The following is a 21,283-nucleotide window of genomic DNA, read 5'->3' as shown; positions in this document are numbered from 1 at the left end:
TTTTATTAAAGAAATTAAATACATATGTGTATACGGATTTATTCTATCTTTAGTAAATATAATGGCAACTAAAAGATTATTACAAAGTTGCGATTCATATGTAACAACAATAAATAACATTTGTAATAACAATAAAAAGGAATTAAAAGAAAAAGATTGTTATTTAGGTTACTCAGATAATAATGATCTTATTAAAATAAGAGTAGAAGGTCTTATCACTGCAGTTGCTTTTCACAAAGCAAGATTATCCGCACAGAAGCTTTCTCAACATTTATCATATAAATATGCTATACCACAAATTAGAGAAATGTTTCAAGTAGACTGGTATGAATATCTTCAAAAAATGAAAGTGGTAAAGAATTATCTGTATTAATTAATTTTTTCCATTCTATATAAATATACAGCTGAATGTTTTTCTTTTTTTTTTTTTATAGCACATTGGTGGTAAAATGTGGATCTTAAAAAGACACGTTGCAGTTTTTATAAATGATTCGTTCATAGGCAGTGACATTGATTTTTTCGATTATCTCAATGAACTGTATGTTTTTCATATGCCCAAAAATATTGAATATTATGAAACACAAGCTAAAGAATATCATAAAAAATTTATTGAAAGTACAAAGGTAAATACCATAAGTATATATGATAATAATTAAAAATGGTGAATATTTTTTCAGAGAATTTACGTGTACTTTACATTCACTTTGGATGGATTAACAATGGGTTCCCTTTTATTCATGGTATAAATTCTATTACAAAATAAATATATCCGACTAATATTTTCATTTCATTTGATTATTTTAAATGAGAAGAATATTTATGCAGTTATATTCCGACTTGCTACCAAAAACTTGTAAACATTTTCTAAACTTTTGTACTGGAAAGTATAAGAATATAAAAGGTTTTAAAGTTTCACATTACGTAAGCACTTCTGTTCATCGTATAGTAAAAAATGGATGGATTCAACTTGGTGGCAAGTATTTCAATGAAAATAAATGAAGCATATATATATATATATATATATATATATATTCACAGCATTATTTTCTTTTTTATTATCAATGTAAACTATTTATGCATGAATACTTTAGATATTCAATTAGACAATATTAATTTGAAGACGACTGTAATACCTAAAATTGCTGATGAATCATATTGCATACCTCATGATCGAAGAGGAATCTTATCAATGGCAAATAATGGGAAACACTCTAATGAATCTCAAATAATTGTTTCTTTAAAACCTAATCCATGGATGAATTATCATTATGTAGCTTTCGGGTAAATGTTAATATATTTTTTATAATAATAATAATTATTTCATTGTGTGAAAAATCAATTTAAAAGTAATATTTAATTATAATATTAAACAAAAAAGGCAATTAGTAGATGGTATTCAGACATTACAAAAAATAGAAGATATTCCAACATATTATGAATCTCCTATAAAAGAAGTTATTGTATCTCAATGTGGTGAATATATTTTTGATCATAAACCCAAAATGGAACCGGAAACAGATATATTTCTTGTTAGCATAGCTATGATATCTTATGGTTATATATCCTATTAAATATTTTATGATTATTATATATATATATATATATTTATTCAGGAACGCCAACCATGGATAAATGTTGGAGAAAATAATATAATTCATCAATATCCATACAATACTTATTCAGATATTTCTTTATGGCTTGATAATATTATTGATGAAATAGATATTCGTGATACAGCATCTCTTCTTATTGCTGAACGATATTTAAGTAGTTTATACTGTCTTTCAACAGATTATTTATCAGGTGTTGTATTTTAAAATATATCATTTCATTTTGAAAATCTTCCAAACTTTCTCATAATAAATTTTTTTTTTAATAATGACTATATTGTTGTTTGTTAGAAAAAAGTGTTAATCATTTTGATAAAGATCAAGAACTCGATAAAAATTTAAATGTCAATTGCAAATTAAAATTACGTGAATTATTAGAAGATTTTCAACCCGAAACAATGTGTAAAGAAGAAAAAATGATTTTCATAGAAAAACTTTCTGAAATCATTGTTTTATATGCTTTCAATTTTATCCATAATGAGGTAAAGCTAGAAAAGTTTTATTACAATATATAAAACGTAACTTTGACAATTGTTTTTTTAAGTGTATTGAACAATATACATTAAAAAATACTTATGGAATGGTACAAAAAATATTAGAATCTGCTTATGATATTGCAAGGGCAACTATTGCCAAATGTACTTGTGCAGAAATGAATAAGTATGCATGATTTATTAAATAAGAAAAAATATGAATAAATTATTAATTATTTATTTTTGTTCTTAGGCTGCTTAAAACAGAGAAACAAGATAATAAGACAATCACAGATTCATCCTTGTCTCTTATTGAAGAAATATTAAAGAAATCTATACTTCATTCTTTACAATCTACAAACGAGGTAGATTGTGAATAGATTTAACAACAAATTCAACATTTATTTAAAAAAAACATTCCATTTATTTAATATTTCGTTCAAATCGCATGCTTATTTTTCATTTAGAACAACCATATTTTTTTTTATATAATTTAAAAAATTTACAGAATACACATCATTAATTAACATTCCAAATTATATAAAATAATGATTCATTAAGAAAAATAGAATTTATCTTATTATTGTTTTATTTTAGAAAAAGTTTTTTACCACGTCCTTTTGGAACTTTTTTAACGCCTGTACCTTTTACATTTGTTTCTTCATTCGTATCACATTTTTTATGAATTGAGTTGTATAACATTTCTGCATCACTTTTGTTTCCAACTATTTCAGCTAATTCATCCTGTAAATTAAATAATAAATAATCTTCTGTGAAATATTAATGAAAGTATTAGAATTCAGGTAATATAAATTAGTTTACTTTACCTCTGTGAGTTTAATAAGATGATCGAGTGATTTTCCTTTGTTTAAAATAGCGCATAAATTCTTCGAATGTACGCCAGGTAATTTAGAAATAAAATCTTGTATGTGAGGATTATATTTTTGAACCATCAGTTGACTATCTTCTGTATTTTCATCAACTCCAATAGTAGCTGCTTTCTCAGCACTTGGCTGATCTCTACCACTCTATATATAAAAAGAATCGTATTACTAAACATTAATTTTATTTAAAATCATTTAATATATTACCTTCAATTCTTCAAACAACTGTGCAGATGCATGAGGACTTTGTGACCACACGAGTTTTAATTTAGGAAAATGTAAAGTTAACAATTGCAATTTGGATGTAACTGCAAAACTGTTAACATCTTTACCCATATAATAACAACCCTTAAAAGTAAAGAAAAATCTTTAGTATCATTTTTTCATATAAAATATCGAAAAAATACAATTGATTTTAATATACTAATTACCTGAAAACAGAATGGTTTATTCTGATCAAATTCGATAAGAAGCATTGGTTTAGAATAATACCTAGACATAGCAACAGCTTGATTGTATAATCTTCCAGAATTAAGGGATCCAATTAAATCAGATACACTTTTTCTTTCGATACAAATTTCTGGAGATAAAATATAATCTCCAATCTAATTCATAAATAATATTTAATTATAAATATATATACATATGATTTTAAAGCTGACATTAGATATATTATTAACTTACAGTTAAAGTTACAGGCTCAATTTGTATACCACGTGAATGTAAAATGGATGGCAATTCACTTTGAAATTCTCTCATATCAACTATGATTTTATTAACAACATGTTTCTGCTCTTGTTCTTGATCTCCCTTGCGCGAATTCAGTTCTGTTTCGTTATCCAACTGTGTAGCAAATTTTAAGCAATCTTCTGATTTACCATCTTGATCTTCAGGTATAACCATTGTCTATAAAAATAAATATATATATATATACATGAATAAATTTATAAAATATCTTAAAATCGAAATAATTTAATTAATGAAATTCTTACTTTCTTATTATTGATTAAAATATGGAAAGATTCTTTCTCTCGTCGTAAAGATGTTAAATATTCCTGTTCTTCGACAGATCCTTCATAAATTAAAAAATATACTTTCACATTTATCGAAGGATTACTATTTTGATATATCTATAAAAAAAAAAAACAAATTACAATAGAAATCACGGAATAATAATAATTATAAATTATATACGTACTTCCAGTTGACGTATGACTGCAATATCAGCTACATACATTATTATGTTACTAGGTTTAGCTTCTTTTAATGTACGTTGTACTGCCATTGGATCACCGTCTTTCTTTAAAGATTGTACAATGAGTATAGGTGCAGTTGTTGCAATTGCTGTTAGATCTAATTCATTCATCTGTAAAGTCATACATTGTATGAGGTCAAATATTATTTATATATTTTCTTTCATTTATTAACATATATATTATTTAACATACTTGAGAACAATCTTCAAATAAAGTTTGATGATGCTCATTTTCATCTTCATCTTCATCTTCATTTTTTTGAGCAATAGATTGACTTTCTGTAGCAGTTTTTTGCGTTAATGTTAAGATATAACTATCTTGTGTATCCAGTATCTCTTCATCATTTTCAGATTCAGTTGTGATTGATTTGTCGTCATTGTCGGGAGTATTACTTAAAAAATACAATATTATACAATAATCATAAATAAAGATTATATATAATTAATTAGAATCAATATTATTAATATAAAAATAATTTCTAATAGCATACTTTGATTTGGAAAGATTATCATTTCGTAATTTTCTATGTGCTTCATTAAGTAAATATTCATTGGCTCCAATAGTTAAATAATTTTTCAATTGATAACATGTTTGACTATCTTGAACCAAAATAAGAATTTTTTCTGGACTATCATCATCGGGATCCTCTTTATTTTTATTTCGTTGAATTTCAAGCAATACTTCAGTTAATGCTATCCATTTTGGACTTGGTTCTGGCTTTAATTCTGATGATAAATTTTATTGTTACATATAAATACTGTATTAATATTAAATGTGATATAATAATGCATTTTAATAATAAATTATAGTTACCATTTTTTTCTGTATAAACCCTATCTTTTGCAAATTTAAACAGATTTTCTACTGCATCCAGCATTAACCATCCAGAACTTTTCATAGCATATTCCATAGTTCGTAAACGTTTTAATGTAGAATAAAATGATACACAATCTTTGTATGTTAAGGACCTATAGGTGATAGATTTATTTGATACAAAATAAGAACAGTGTTTCAGTAGTCTGTTTTATAGATATACTTACATGAGGAGTCCTCGTAATGTTTTCAAGTCAGATAGCAATTGTTTACTTGTAGAACTAAGTTGATGCCAAACAGGGTCTAATTGTGATTGGAGTTGTTTGTGAAATTTTTTAGCTATTGCATTTTCAACTGTTAATTCTTCCAAATCTAACTGTAAATAATACAAGTATATTATATATGTATTTTTAAATTTAAGAGATGTTTTTAAAGAGAATAGAGTATACAATTTAAATTTAATACATACATATTTATTAATACGTTTTAATTCTTTCACCACATAGTTCATTGCATCTAATAAAGCAGTTTGTATGTGTAACATTTTATATGTAATTTTCACGTGAAATTCTAAAACTTCAGGCTATAATAAATAAAAATTAATATATATATATATATTTTCAAATTTATTTTATAATAGATAAAGTTATTATAAACAAAATTAATATAGTTACCTTACGTTTCGACAAACTGTTATTGACAATTGTGTGAAAGCGAGGCCATAGATATAATCTTTTAATGAAAAGAGTTTTCATTACACGTTCCACATTAGAAAAGCCAAAAGTAAAAGATAATGCCGAATTAGAAAATGCTTTGATAAAACCTGTCTATAATAAAATACAAGAATATTAATCATAGAACTAATATTATAAAATTACAAATAATAAATATTAATTAATTGTTCATATCACCTTATTTATTTGTCTATACAATCTCACTGCAAAAGCTTCTTGATACGAACGTAAAATGTTATGAGCTCTATAAACAAGAATTCCAGTAACTAAATGCAATGGTACTCTATTTTTTAATAAATCAACGACCAAAATTCTGCCTGGTATAAATAATATTCCACCATCCAGATACAACTGTTCTCTATAAATGAAAATATTCATTAGAAGTATGTTTTCATACTTTGAATAGTAAATAAATATTAATTAGATTAATAATAGCATACCTTTCACTGGATGTACATTGACCTGTTACAATACGAGGTAAAGTTTTAGTACCCAAACTTTTTAATTCATCTATGAAATATTTTTCATCGGTTTCCAATGTTCCCAAAACAATAACAAGATTTCCAGGATCTAAGTAAACTTTTAATAGATTTACAAATACAGTCTCTATCCCCAGACCCCTAAATGAAAATAAAACGTTTTCATAAATACATATAAAGAAAAAAGTATGATATTTTTCAATCTATAAAACACTTACTTTGCTGTAATTACTAAACCATCCTCCTGCAATACTTCTAATAACATCTCATTTTCATATTCCAACATAATGAAATGTATTTATTTAACTATAAAATTGATAATACTAGAATAATCTATTATAAAAATGATATGTCTCATTAAAGAAGTATTTCAAATAATACGTCCCCAATAGATCTCAATAAAGTAATTAAAAATGGTAGATTTTTCTTCTGTAAAATAATTCAATTATTATAGAAATAGTTATAATAAATTTAGGCAATATATTTTTCAAATCATACTTTGCTATCACTATCCTTGTAAATATTTTCTGTTTTCTGATCATAAGTTGTATCTTCATCCGTTTTTATAACCTCATATACCAATAAAGTATATTTACTTAATTCATGCGATGGATGTCCATACACTCCTATGCTAACAGGCCTTTTGAAACTGAAAATTAATTGTTACATCAATCTTTAGCTTTTTTTAAAAATAACATTTAATGTACCTATCTGGTATAACTATAATATCTTCTCCACACGTTGTAGATTGTAAATTATAATGGTCTGGTTCATAAGTTGGTTTTGTTGTTGTATGCGATGCATACAAATCTGCATCTCCAGTTCTATAGTAGTTCAAATGACATTTAGTTATTTTTCAATTATTTACAAATTTGTTTAATTTCATTTACTTACTGTGATATTAGTTGAATTTTAATAGTACCCTCGTACATTAAACTATAATATTTATAAGATCCTCCTAATACATCATCACTGACATAATGTAATAAATCATCATTCAATGACAAAATGCAAGGTAGCTGAAATATAAATGTTTAAATGTTTTATAATATATTTGTACAAAAAAATTATTTAATTTAAACTTAATCGTTGTCATTTGTTAAATTCATAAATATATATAATTTACCAAAAGTAAATTGAAGAATATAATCTTCATAGTACAATGCTGTTCACCATTGTTAAAATAAAATACAATTGTAATATTTATATACAGTTTATAAAAGCTAGTATTTTTTATAACATATGCATAATATCATTTTACACTATTTATAGATTCGGTTATGACATCGAACAATTGCGTAAAGCTGTAGAATTTAATATTAAAAATTTATTTATATAGAGATTGTTGAATACACAATATTACTTCATATTGAGCATGAATCATAAAAATCTAGAGAAGCGAATAGTTGCAAGTTGTAAACACCAGATGACGATGAAATTCGTCGTCGGAAAAAATTCAACATTTTAGTAAGTTTTAATTATTCATTAGATTATGATATAATATTTGGAATATGTAAATACAATAATATTTGTTTTTCTAATCATCTGTATTATTTTTAAACAAATTTTGATAATTATTATATTTTATCCATACATACAAAGATACACAATGTAGATCTTATTTAAAATGGATTAAGAATTTTTAATAATTATGAAATATTTAATTCTTTAAATTATATATGTTGATTTATATTTTGGATTAAAAATTCGTATAAAAAGAATTTTCAAATGAAATTTATTTACGGGATACATCTAAGGTAAATTCTTAATATTTTTGTCAATTTGAGTCACGTAGTACACGTAGCAAAGTAAATACTTTTGGCGCTGATTTTATTCGTTTGTGGAGTGATTGTTTCTCGTTCTTGTTCGTTAAAAGTTAACTATAAATTTGAGATTTATAAAGAAAAATAAGTAAAAAAGTTATTCTTTTTTTAATACACTGATAAATAATAACGGTAATATTTTATTAATAATTAGAATTTTATTATTACTTTGAAGAATACTCTGTGTATAATTACTTTGAAATATTTTACTTGCATTCAGGTACATCAAACTGCCATGACACTTTATAATGGATATTAAAAGTGCATTTTATAATATGTAAATAAGCTGTGTAATAATTGAAAGTTTATTGAAGAAAGATGATTGAAAAATATCATGGCAGGTAAAGTTTATCATTCATATTACACGAATTGTCAATCTCATTATTATAATGTGAGTTTCCATAATAAATAATTTAATTATTCTTTATAATTAATTATTCTAAATAATGCAAATACTGTTGTATGATTATTGCATTGTCATTAGAATCATAAATATTATTTTTATATATATTATATTTTTTAAATAATTACAATTAACTTTTTTTCATGTCATTTGTAGAAATCATCATCGTTTTCATAACTTCCGAATTATCGAGTTGTTTCATCCGAAGGTAGATGGCGGTTTTGTGTCATTGAAGATATTTTAAGATAAGAGAAGAGGTCAGTAAATTTTAAAGAATGTCGAAAATATTTCTAAATTTATATACAATTGTATGCAAACATTCGAAAATCTTCATTATTAATGATTACATTAATTTATTTAATACAGACTGTAAACACGAAGATATACAGGAATAATTTTATTTGTTCCATTATCTCAAGGAATAAATGAAAAAAGAAAGGGAACATATTAACAATTAGTTAAACATATTTAGTCATATTTAGTCTACCTTGTACAAGTATTTATTATTTAAAATGAGATTAGAACAGCCGGTTCTAGCGGATGTAACATGATCGTACCATTGACGCAGTTAAACTTTACAGCCATGGTGCACACTGTTTAACATGTGTCGTGTTGCTATAGAGACTAGCGATGCATACGTGTACACAATATCTCATTTTATTTTTATATTGTTAAATCAGCTTATCGTAGGGTGCCAATCATTTTTAATTAAAACAAACAATGCAGGCTCCTTGGAATATTATCTGATTATTGAACGTTCTACGACAATGCTTCCATAGTTGAAAAGAGAGAGAAAGAGAGAGAAAGAGAGAGAGAGAGAGAGAGAGAGAGAGAGAGCTCTTGTTCGCAGACCCTTTAAAACGCGTTCACCTATCCTCACGATCATCTATGATATCCGGTGCATCGCTATCAGTAAACGGGGTAATTACTTCTTTGCAACGAAAAGGGCTCCCTTGAATGTATGTAACGTGGGGAGCTAACAATGAACAATTAAATGATTACACTGCTTTTTGCCAAGAGGATAGAATAACAACGATACAAACTGCATCTTTTATGTTAGCCTTTTCTTTTATTTGTAACAGGAGTATAACCTTCAGCTAGGTATACCATTTCTTCGAGCAATTGAAAACTATTTTTCATGCTTTTCCGTGCGGAGTGGAAAACACAGGCCAGGTATCGATCGGTTTCGACGCGTCGTCCTCGTCCTCATCCTCGTCCACGTCCTCGGGACCGGTCGATAACGAGGAAATGCGAAAACACGATGGGTAAGAAGATTCTCCATCCTCGTTTAATGTTTTATCGCTCAAGCTAGAGTTCCGAGTGGTCAACAGTGGAGTTTATAAAAATTTCTTTTTATTTCACATCAGACAGGATTCGAGATTGAATTATCGCTGCTTGTTTGCCGAAAACGAAGGTTCCTTCGCTAAAAGGAGAAAAAGAAAGAGAGAGAGAGAGAGAGAAAATCCTTTCTCGGTAGAGAGTCTACGAAAGAAGAGAACTCTTCTCCGATCTTCTTCGGGCGTCATCGGTATTATCCGCATCCTTCGAATCGCGATGCGCCTGGTTCGATTCCATGGGCGCAATAGGATAGGCCGTCCTTTTTCTCGCATCGACGTGTGTAAGCAGCCAGACCGGTAACAGTCCCTCTTTCCCTTCTTCCTCAGGATGTAAACAGGGTCTATGACGAGTCCTCTGCTCTTGGTGGAGGAACGAACGAAAGAAAGAAAGAAAGAAAGAAAGAAACAAACAAAGAAAGAAAGAAAGAGAAAAAGTGAATGAGAGAGAAAAAGATATAGGAGAACGCGGTTCTCTCTGTCGCGTTCGCTTAGCGACAAGGTAGAGTGGAGGAGGTGGTGGTGGTGGAGGAGGAGGAGGAGGAGGCCGAGAGAGCTGTGTGAATCGAGCCTAAGGGCGAGGAGAGCACGGTGAAGGTTCGCCGGTGGTGTGTTGGTGGGAGAGGAAAAGAGGGGAGCTTAAAAAAATGTGTAGGTGCGCGCGCACCCGCTTTGTCTCTCTTGTCGGTGGTGCGCACGGCGGTGGTGGGGGGTAGCATGGACCACGAGGGGCCACAGGGGTCCGTGAGCGGAGCATGGCGACTGCATCCTTTCAGTCGGCCGGTGAACCCGCGTGCCGTACGGTTGTTTCTTCGTTTTTCCGCACCGCCCGTGCGTTTTATCTCTCTCTATCCTTACGTTTCGCGGTTTCTATCTTTCTTATAATTATCTTCCCTTAATTTTCTTCCAATAGTTTGCTTATTATTTTTTTTGGTTTTGATTTTTCAAATATAGAGTGAACCCCCATATTTTTTATCCGATCAAATAGTAAGAATCGTCGCGTGTGATATTCCTGATCCTTTTTCATTGACGTTGTATACACGAGCACCGTGCATACATTTTTTTTTTTGGCATATATATATATCTTTCTTTCTCTCTCCTCCTTTCTTTCTTTCTATTTACTTACTTCCGTCCGTGAAGTTTCCTTGCTTCACACACTGAAGATTAAACCTACGAGATTCTCATCCGAGAGAAGGAAGAATCCTCTCGCGCTGGACCTTGTGGATTTTTCTTCGACGTTTCGTCATTCATCCTCTTCATCGTACACGTACACGGGCGTTAAGCCTTTGAGAACTTCTCCTGCATGGTGAGTAGGAACAAAAAAAAAATTAAGATCTATTTACTCTTAAAACCCCGTCTTTTTAGGTCGTCGTCGAACAATCTTCTCCGTCCTTTTAAATAATTGATTTGAATCATTTGAAACATATATCATAGATTTTATTTAAATGTGAAAGGGGTAAAAAAAAAGAAATGAATAATCGTTGAAGCGAGAAAGGGATGTTTTTCACACGTGCATGCTGCTGACTGCCAGTGGGTTTCTCGAGCGCGGGCTCTCGAGTGACGCAACGAAGAAAGAGATGCAACGCGTTGCTAGATAATTTTACCTTCTCTGGGTCTCTCTCTCTCTCTTTCTCACTCTCTTGTTTTCGTACATATCGCAATGAGTGATATACCCTATCTTTGAGAGAACCAAAGGGGGATCTTGAGAAGTGTTCTCCTCTCGACACGTACGAAGAAAGACTTTCTTCTTCTTCTTCTTCTTCTTCTTCTTTTTCTTCTTCTTAGGAAAATAATGTTACCAAGAAAGTACTGAACATTTTTCAACCTATCTACAGGAAACGAATGTATTTTATTTTTTTTTTGCTACATATGAAAAAATAATATTCGATCATTAAAATGTATCTCAAATCGTGTGAGTGTTTTTTTTTCCACGAAACGGATATCGTAAGCTTGAAGATTTATTATAACATTTATAACGAAAAAAAAAAAACGGGTTAAAGTTTTTCAAAGAAGCGATTAAAAGGAATGACCATCAATTGAAGAGATTTACCCGTGAGCACTCACACGAGAGAACATGGCGGTATCAATTTAAACGTGTTCGTTGTCATCCTGACTTTCTCGCTAATGAGCGAAAAGTGCGACAGTTGCGATAAGATGCGTTTAACCGTTACTTTCTTATTTTTTTTTCTCTCTCTCTCTGTCTCTCTCATTTTTCGAATGATTTTAATATATTCATGAAATCGAAATATACATACATATATATAAATATATGTAAATATAAGGGATCAATCTATCTTTCCTATCAAAGGATTTTCACTCTGTCGTCAGTATCTCGCGTCACTGTAATTATCCAGATATCGTTGTTAACCCGAGTATATTCGACATAGGAAACTTGTAATCGGTAGCTGATCGTGGCTAACGACCGTGATGTTTTAAGATCCTTTAAGAGCTCCGGATTCACTGTAATTACAGTATATATAATGATAAGCTGCTAGTAGGCAGCAGCTACAGGTCGGTCGGTAGCCATAGACTTTACTAAAACAACTTTAACACTGTGTAGGTACAGTTTTCTCTTTTCGAGAATGTGTTTTGCATGAAATAAAAGAGAGGAAAAGAAGAAGAAGAAGAAAAAGAAGAAGAAGAAGTAACATCGGTAAGGTCGTTTTCTTCCTTTACTTTTTCTTTCATCGACGAGAAGGTAGTAAAAGGAAGAAGGCGCGGAAGAAATTATGGGTTGCTAGAAAGAAACCAAGTCTCTTTCTCTTTCTCTTGTCGGTTATATAGAGAAGATAAAGAAAAATAAAGGAAATCAAACAACAAAAATAAAACGAGAAACAGCATGGTTATTCACGTGCGAACACGCATTGGCAAGTTTTTGGTATTCGCATTTCCGCTCGCGCCAAGGTGGCAACAACCAACCTCTACTATCCCCTTCTCATTCATGTTATTCTCTTGGGGGTTTTCATTGAGAAATAAATGTTGATCTCTGTTATGATTTAATGGCGACAACAATGCATTTACTTACTTGATATACAATTATAAGTGTATGAAAAAGTATAATTCTTTTAATTCCGACATTTAATAGCGTCACGCGATGTTGAATGCATCAGAGATGAGAAAAAAAACGTACGTTCAGATGAAATTAACGCGATTGAAAATATCTTTCGACATGAGATGGCGCGAATTTTGATCTTCAGGGTCGTAAGTCCAGTTGTGTATGTATTTATTATTGTTGGCATATATACGTGTACTTAAGAAAGAGAGAGACAGTGAGAACCAACCCTCCTAAGCTGTGCCAGCACTCCAACACTTACTGTCGCAATACGACAATCGATCTCTCGAGGTTGCCGACTACGCAGCATACATTTTCGTGCCTCGTTAATCTAGTTTGTCAGGTTGCTCCGACTGTCTCGTGAGTTAAATCGTTAGTTAATCCTAAACTAATCCAACGAGACTCTTATTTTAATGTCGATGGACATTGTTGACAGCGAGTAAAGGGAAAGTGCGATAGTACTCGATGATATTATGCTTTTTGGTTATACGAATGTGTCAATATATATATATATATATATATATATGTATGTATGTATGTATGTGAGTTATACATACTCGAAAAAATACTTTCGAGGTTGATGACTTATGTTAGGTGAAGAAATATGCACTTTCGAAATTGCATTTAATTTTTACAGATTGTTTATTAAATCGTTTCATTTATTTGATGATATTTAAACCAAGCAATTCTCTAGTCTATATATGATTTTCTTTAAAAGGTTAACATTTTCCATAAATAACATCATGCTTCTTTGTTTTTTCATTGGTTATATTGATTACTGACCGGGTCAGTGATTAACTTAGGTATCCCTTAGTTGTGCTATAGTTCAACTACAAAGATACACGATCGATAAACGTGAATTTAAAGTCTATGCATATTGTCGATATATATTATCTAGGGAAGTTATTGTTTGTTGATTTTATCAGTCAACCATAAAACTTATGACGTTTGTAAGAGTGTGAACGAAGGCTTAACAAATTTTCATTTCATCTCGATAGGATTGCCTTATAACTATCCTAACTGGGATCATGAATCATCTTTATACTTTATTTAAGATACCTTAGGATACGATTGATCTTGAAACTTTAGTATTTTATTAATGGTATTTGATTTTTTTTTAAGAACTTAAAGTATATTTTAAAAGATAATAATATAATCTATTTATAGAAGTATTTATATAGGTGTGTTTTTTAATTCTTAAAATAATTTATATTAAATAATTATTAAATAATATTAAAAAAAATAAATATATATAATATATTATTATAATATAATATTATAATTAAATAATTAAATAAATATTAAATAATATTTATAGTTCATTGTTTTTAACTTTGACCAATATTTTAATCTTAAATATAACCAAACTATTATATATATTTAAATATATAAAATAATATAAATTGTATTATAAAAAAGTAAAATAATTTAAGTTTGGTTTAATAATTAATTTTAATTAATAAACAAACACAAAACAAACTAAAATAATTTAAATTTTAAAGTCAATATTATGCAATATCAATATTCCTTTCATTCTTTTTACGAATGTTTAATTACAAGAGATAAAATAAAAGGATCTTTTAGAAGAAAGGTAAAGATAAAAAGGATAGACAAGTTATTTCGTGTCCACACACTCACATATACACTCACATTCACACATTTTTCTTTGTGTAGATTTGTCATAGGTAGTAGTCAGGTCGTTCTGTTAGTTTCGTTACGCATTCATATGAATATATACGAAAGCCTTTAATTGTCCATAATTTTTAAATTCAACCACACTATGACTCAAAGCAATAAATTTTTCTGCTCCCGACTTTAACTTACCAACTCTCGCTTACGAACGTCTTCAAACTCTCTCTCTCTCTCTCTCTCTCTCTCATACTATCTGACCCTGTGTATATCTGAGTTCACTGACGCATTCTACCTTCGCTTGCGGGCGGTCCACGCAGTATCCTCCACTTCTTCTTCTTCTTTCTTTTATTTTTGTTTTTCTTACCTTCACAAAGAAGTCGCATCTCTTGACCGGTTAGGGAAAAAAAGAAACAAAAAATTAGATTTATATTTTTAAATCGGCACGATATTTCCGGGCAAACCCAACAACAGACACCTTCGAACGTAGTTTAATCAACCAACTAGGGATTGATCGGAGTTCAATATTTTTATTATCAATAAATGATAAAAGGAATTATTATTATTTTTTATTTATTTATTTTTTTTATATTATATACTTTATTTTATATATTTATATTTATTTTTATTTATTAGCAATTATTAGGTCATTAAGTATGAAACGTCCGATTACTTCGATGACTTTCAATCCGAAATCGGATATTTCATATTTAATGATCCAATATAATCATTTCAAATGGTCTTGTTTTATTTGTCGACAAAATCAAATACACATTCATAGATATATTATATTATAATAATTCGTTATCTGTGAAATTGGAATAAATAAATAAAATAAATAAAAATATAGAAGAAGAAGAAGAAGAAGAAGTTTATTTTCAGGTATACCCCTTTAGGGTGTTTAGGCCCCACCTACATGTTCGTTCCCCTTGACAATATACTTAATTCTAATTATGCCTTAATATAATATTACATATTAATATTAACAATATAAAAACAATAATAAATAAAAATATAGTATAATATAATAAAAATAATAAAAATGTATAATTTAATTAATTGTTTTTCGTGTCCACAAAATAAAATATATACAAACTTTGTATATCATAGGTATGTTGGACAGGTACAAACAAAAATCAGAACATATTTGTTTTGATCCTGTTGAACTTTTCATCCTTTTGTTAGGACTTCTTTAGCAACTATAAAATACAAAATTACATAATCTCAAAAATGTACTAAATTTATAATAATATTTTTTTATTTAAACTTCGATCACATCAATGTTACAAAATCTTCTATATATTACAAAGTAAATCTATATTTCATATTATATAAAAAAATGACGAATAGTATTGTAGTATTAGTAATAATAATAATAATAATAGTATTAGTAGTAGTAGAATACTTACGCACACCTGCGCATTACCTAGCTCTAGTGCTACGTTACTCTGACGTCATTTAAAAGTTAGAAACGACTAGGTCCGCATGGTTTATTGGTTGCACACGTTTATACGTCTTGTTACATTGTAGCCTCGCAACAGGAATCGGAACAGGATCGTTTCGAAGAGGTAGAGAAAAGAGAAGGAAGAGGTGGAGAAGGAGGTGGATGAGGAGGAGGAGGAGGAGGAGGAGGAGGAGTGGGAGGAAAAGACGACTGGATATTGTCGAGGCGTAACAGATCAGAGTGAAAGTCGAAACACGATTCTGGTGCGGACTCTCCGCATCCAGTATCTTTCTTCTTTGGTACATAGCAAACAGCACCACACCAAGAGAAGAAAGAAGAAGAAAGAAGAAGAAAGAAGAAGAAGAAGAAGGAATGGCACGACTTTCTTTCTTTGTCTTTCTTTTTCCTTATTTTTTCCTTTTATTTTTTTTCAATACTTTTTTTTTTATATCCCGAGGGAGTCAAAAATATTCCTTCTCTTTATACGATTAAACTCACGTTCACGCTTCATATATTCGAATAGTCGAAAAGTCTTGTGCAACTTTGTTCTAACTCGTTGACTTTTTTCCCCTCCCTTTAGTTATCGGATTATGCCCTTTTCTCTTTGCATTATTTCTTCACGAAAGGAAACTACCTTTTTTGTGTGTGTATGTTTTTTTTTTTCTTAATTATTTAAACCTACCAGCTTTTCTTTCTTTATTTTATAATAGTATAGGTATATATTCAATTATAATTTGTAATTATTATTATTATTATTCATTGGAATTAGGAACTCGGAAGTTAATATAATAATACATCTTTAAGGAATATTAATATTTATATATATATATATATATTAAAATTAAAATTATATATAATATATATAATTTTATATTAATTATAATATTTTATCTATTATATATATTTATATTTTATAATATTATATTAATTATATTAATATATATGTTAATTTTATTAATATTAATTAAATATTAATTAAATATTATTCAATATATATTAATTATATTAATATCAATTTAAATAAAATTAAATATACCAAAAATATTATTTATGTCGATCGAACAAATTCCAAGAACCCAAGATGTTTCTCTCGAAGGAATCAACGAAAGCGAGAGTAAACATAACTCTCGTTCGAATCTGCCAAACTATTATGACCATGACCTGACTTTTTAAGTATTATTTCAGTATGAAATGTGTTTCATACATCATTTTCAATTGATTTTTCATTTTCCAATTGATTTTTCATTCATCGTCAGAACATCTCTTATCTGAATTTTATTTCAAAATTTGTCTAGCAAACTTTTTCGAGCAAATGGGTGTGATGTGTGTGGGTCTGTATGAGTCTCTGTGTGTTTGTGTACGTATATAGGTATTTTTCTCTCACTCTCTCTCTCTCTCTTTCTTTCTCACTAGTTTCGTGCTGACGTCCCATCAACCGCCTGTAGCGTGTACTTCCGATTAACTGGTCAAGCACTCGACGGTACTTATGCACTTAGGCTCGACGAAAGGGTGCTGCTTGCTGTGTTTCGATGTCTATTTTTATCACGAGTTCACTGTGGGTCCGATACCCCCTTTTCCGTTACACTACATATCTCTCTCTCTCTCTTTCTTCATTTCTTCCATCAACTCTCTAAAAAGCTTCTTTCATTTCTCTCTCTTTCTCTCTTTTTCACTCTCTTTGTCTGCACATACATTTTTTTATGTAACAGAAACAAAAAGAAATGTTTCATAAAAAGTATTACATTGTTATTCCCCTTTTGTTCGTAACTTTGATTAATTTTTTAATTTTGCAATACGATCTTTTCAACGTTTTTAAAAATATTAAACAATTGTGGAAGTATGGGGGTGTGGATTAATTGATGATATATTTAATATTATATTTAATTATTACATTTTATTATTATATTAAGTCATCCTGAAAATGTTGTCTTGTTTTTTTTTTTTTTTTTTTTTTTTTGGTGATAATTTGAACAATATTTTATGCAAAATATATTTTTGTTTGTTTGTATTTTACTTTATTTTATTAAATAATATCTATTATATTTTATTTTACTTTTTTTCTATATTTTAAATTATTTTTATCTCATTTAATTTTAATATTATAATTTATAATTATTATTTAATATATATATATATATTATTTAAAAATTTTATTTTTTTAAATATAAATATATAAATTATATTAAATAATTCTTATATATTATTATTCTCTATACTTTGTATAAATATAAATATATATTATAAATATCGTACCCGTAGAATTATTAAAAAAAAAAAAGAAACTTTAATTATAATCTAATATTAAATTATTATACTATAACATTACATTTAACAGATAACCATCACTTACCAATGTTGATTTGAAATCGTGAACTAATAATTAATATCAAAATAACGTTTCTCTAATTGGTATAACACAGATTTAAAATTCATTCTCAGTTTTTGTTTTTACTGTTTCCCCTTTTAGTCTCCTTTAACCCCCACCTTCCACCTACTTCAACGAATATAACGATTTTAGCAAGAGTCAACGAAAACGGGAATGAATTAATTGCTGAATCAGAAATCGGACGACAGCTGTTTAAGATCGATGACTCACGATGACGACTCTTACACTCCAAACACATTGACAACGAAACAACGAGGCCCGTCAGCAAATATCTACATTGCTTCCCTTCCGAACTAACACACATTGGTGGGATTCCGCGTGGGTTGTATCGTGTTTTAGAAGGACACACGATTTAAATGATGAGATTATTCGAACGTATTTTAATTTATTGCAAGGTTTCGAAGAAACGAACAATGTGTTCGATTCAAAAAAAAAAGAAAAAGATTTATCGAAATTCACAAATCAATCAGAAGTGAAACAATAAATCGTGTCATTTAAATATCAGTTTTCAAATATATTATATTATCCTACAAATTTATAATAAAAATTGATATTCTCTTTTTGTGTTTTTTAAATAACTGAAAATATTAAATCATCGTAGATAGTTTGAATAAAAGTAAAATCGTATTATTATTATCATTTTTTTTTATATATCTATAAATATTAAACTACACCATATAGGTGATTTACACTAAATTAAAATCGTATTATTATTATATTATTTTAATTGAAATATTTATAAATATTAAACTACACCATATATATATATATATGATTTGAACTAAAGTAAAATCATATTATTATTATATTATTTTAATTTTAATTAATTCATTATATTACTTTAATTTATTTATATATATTAAACTACATTATACATATGATTTGAACTAAAGTATTAAAATCGTATTAAAATCGTATTATCAATATTATTTTTTTAAATATTTATAAATACTATATACACTATCATAGATAATTTGAACAAAAGTAAAATCCTGTTATTATTATTATTATTATTTTTTATTTTACATATTTATATATATTAAACCACAACATAGATGATTTGAACTAAATTGAAATCGTATTATTAATATTTTTTTTACATATTTATATATATTAAACTACACCATATAGATGATTTGAACTTAATTAAAATCATATTATTATTATATTATTTTAATTGAAATATTTATAAATATTAAATCACACCATCGTAGATGATTTAAACAAAAGTAAAATTGTATTATTATTATTATTATTATTCAAAGTTAATCATATTATAGAAGAAACATATTGATATATATATCTCATGTGAAAACAAATAGAAGGAATACTAATAAAAAAGGAAAAGTATCTTTGTGTCGATACAACACTCGTTGGAGGACCGCGTAGGCGATTATTTCGCATAATAAAGACTTTCACGATTGTAGAATAATACTATGGTGGTGATGGTAGTGTGTCTTGTCGTGTCGTGTTGTGTCGTGTCTTGTCGTTTCATCTTACAATCTTAGAAATACTGTTCTTCTTTTTACTATAGAAAAATAAGGAAAAAAATTAAGTAGAAAAAAAATGTAAAAAAAAAATAAAAAATAAAATAAAGATAGAGAGAAGAACACAAGAAACGTTGCACCGTAGAAGAGTGAAACAATGACTGGTATTCGGAGCGTGCATTTATTTAAATCGCGGAGAGCAAGTGTTGCTCCTTGCGGGATTGACTGCGCAGCGAAGAGGTTAAATATATCTGGCCTGGCCTAAACGTTCCCTCTATCCTCATTCCTTTCGAACACCAAGCTTAAGTCTCACTCCGACTATCTGACTAAAAGATTCGAATACGACTTTTCGAATTGTAAAGAGAATAGAAATGTATAACGAGAAGAAACAGAGAAAGTTAAGTTAAAACTTCAATTAAAACTTCGTCTACAAGGTTTCTTTCTCATTTTCCTCGAACTCTTGAAAAAAAAAAAAAATAAAAAGATTAATACCCATTAGATTTCTTCAAAAGTGAATTAGAATCATTCAATTCTTATTTCTAAAAGATATAAGAAGATGACATTTATTTATAATTATTAAATATATACACGATAGATTAATAATATAATTTTTTTTTGTTATTAAATAATAGTTAATTAATATTTAGTTATTATTAAGTATTAAAAATTATTTAATTTATTATTTTAAAATATTACAATTTAATTATATTTAATAATAAAATGTTATTTTTTAAATTAAAATTAAAATTAAATAATATTTATATTAAAATTTATTTTTTAATATTTAATAATAATAGTATTTTTTTTATTTAATACATCTTTTTAATTTAATAACAATATCTACTCTCGTTCAAATGATTTCACAAATTTTTGTTCATTAATTTATTATTTTTAATAAACATAAAAAGATTCCTTTTCATTTATAATTATTACATACATATACAATAAATTAATAATATATTATTTGATTTATTTAATAATCTGTAATATCAACACGTTGAAATTATTTCACATATTTTTTCGTTCCTAAATTTATTTATCTTTAGAAAAAAAAAAAAGTATTAGTAAATGTATTTAATTTTTCTCATTTCTTTTCTATTCGTAAAGCTGTTCAAACAAAATCGGGGGTGGTGGTGAGTGGAGGGGATGAGTAGGACCAGTCAAAAGTTTCTTTTTGTACACGTGTGTGCATATATATATATACATATACGAGTATACAAGTTGCTCGTAATTTCGGATGGGAAATATCGATGTACAACGAGGAAGTTTTTTAAAAATTCCGCCTACGCTTCGTACTTTTCAGAGAGAGAAATATTACGAGGAAAAAGGGAATGAAAATAATTTAATATATATATACAAAGTGTAGATATGTATGTGATTATGTATGTACTTTTATTAAGAGAGACGACAATTTTTTTTTACAGGTATACATATATGTGTATATATATATATATATATATATATATATATATATAT

The 21,283-nt window shown here is 28.0% G+C and overlaps 4 protein-coding genes across 6 annotated transcripts in view; 2 read left to right on the top strand and 2 right to left on the bottom strand.

The window, feature by feature from the left end:
* Positions 1 to 61: 61 nt before the first annotated feature.
* On the top strand, positions 62 to 2,463 carry LOC107071822 (putative inactive peptidyl-prolyl cis-trans isomerase-like 6). The gene is made up of 10 exons (XM_089173110.1): positions 62 to 352; positions 435 to 623; positions 678 to 740; positions 826 to 973; positions 1,092 to 1,281; positions 1,379 to 1,529; positions 1,614 to 1,803; positions 1,902 to 2,092; positions 2,155 to 2,277; positions 2,326 to 2,463. Exons 1-10 carry the CDS (start codon positions 62 to 64, stop codon positions 2,461 to 2,463), a joined length of 1,674 nt encoding a protein of 557 aa, XP_089029236.1.
* On the bottom strand, positions 2,306 to 6,608 carry LOC107071820 (DNA repair endonuclease XPF mei-9). Of its 2 annotated transcripts, XM_015331142.2 has the most exons (16): positions 6,468 to 6,608; positions 6,211 to 6,390; positions 5,948 to 6,128; positions 5,711 to 5,863; positions 5,506 to 5,619; positions 5,264 to 5,412; positions 5,037 to 5,191; positions 4,714 to 4,948; positions 4,416 to 4,614; positions 4,166 to 4,333; positions 3,960 to 4,097; positions 3,652 to 3,873; positions 3,399 to 3,572; positions 3,175 to 3,315; positions 2,911 to 3,111; positions 2,306 to 2,827 (listed from the first exon to the last, which is right to left on the bottom strand). In XM_015331142.2, exons 1-16 carry the CDS (start codon positions 6,533 to 6,535, stop codon positions 2,672 to 2,674), a joined length of 2,634 nt encoding a protein of 877 aa, XP_015186628.2. In that variant the 5' UTR covers positions 6,536 to 6,608; the 3' UTR covers positions 2,306 to 2,671. The 2 variants fall into 2 exon arrangements, with proteins under 2 accessions (XP_015186628.2, XP_015186629.2); XM_015331143.2 differs by lacking the exons at positions 6,211 to 6,390; positions 6,468 to 6,608 and having other exon boundaries at positions 5,711 to 5,859; positions 5,948 to 6,085.
* On the bottom strand, positions 6,538 to 7,624 carry LOC107071808 (UPF0669 protein C6orf120 homolog). The gene is made up of 5 exons (XM_015331128.2): positions 7,376 to 7,624; positions 7,144 to 7,268; positions 6,957 to 7,073; positions 6,748 to 6,898; positions 6,538 to 6,678 (listed from the first exon to the last, which is right to left on the bottom strand). The coding sequence occupies exons 1-5, from the start codon at positions 7,403 to 7,405 to the stop codon at positions 6,607 to 6,609; spliced, it is 495 nt and encodes a 164-aa protein (XP_015186614.1). The 5' UTR covers positions 7,406 to 7,624; the 3' UTR covers positions 6,538 to 6,606.
* Positions 7,625 to 10,564: 2,940 nt separating this feature from the next.
* LOC107071816 (uncharacterized) overlaps positions 10,565 to 21,283 on the top strand; it is a 199,238-nt gene continuing 188,519 nt past the window's right edge. The window contains exon 1 of one of the 2 annotated variants that reach the window (XM_089173004.1): positions 10,565 to 11,115. The gene's annotated coding sequence lies outside the window, so the exon portion shown is untranslated. The remainder of the gene's footprint in view (positions 11,116 to 21,283) is intronic. The other variant, XM_089173003.1, reaches the window with a different exon arrangement.

The sequence above is a fragment of the Polistes dominula genome, unplaced genomic scaffold (assembly GCF_049000335.1).
Source record: "Polistes dominula isolate Pdom_NZ unplaced genomic scaffold, Pdom_raw_medaka contig_22, whole genome shotgun sequence".
Lineage (NCBI taxonomy): Eukaryota > Metazoa > Arthropoda > Insecta > Hymenoptera > Vespidae > Polistes > Polistes dominula.
Note: the sequence above shows the minus strand (reverse complement) of the source record. Positions and strands in the feature narration are given on the sequence as shown.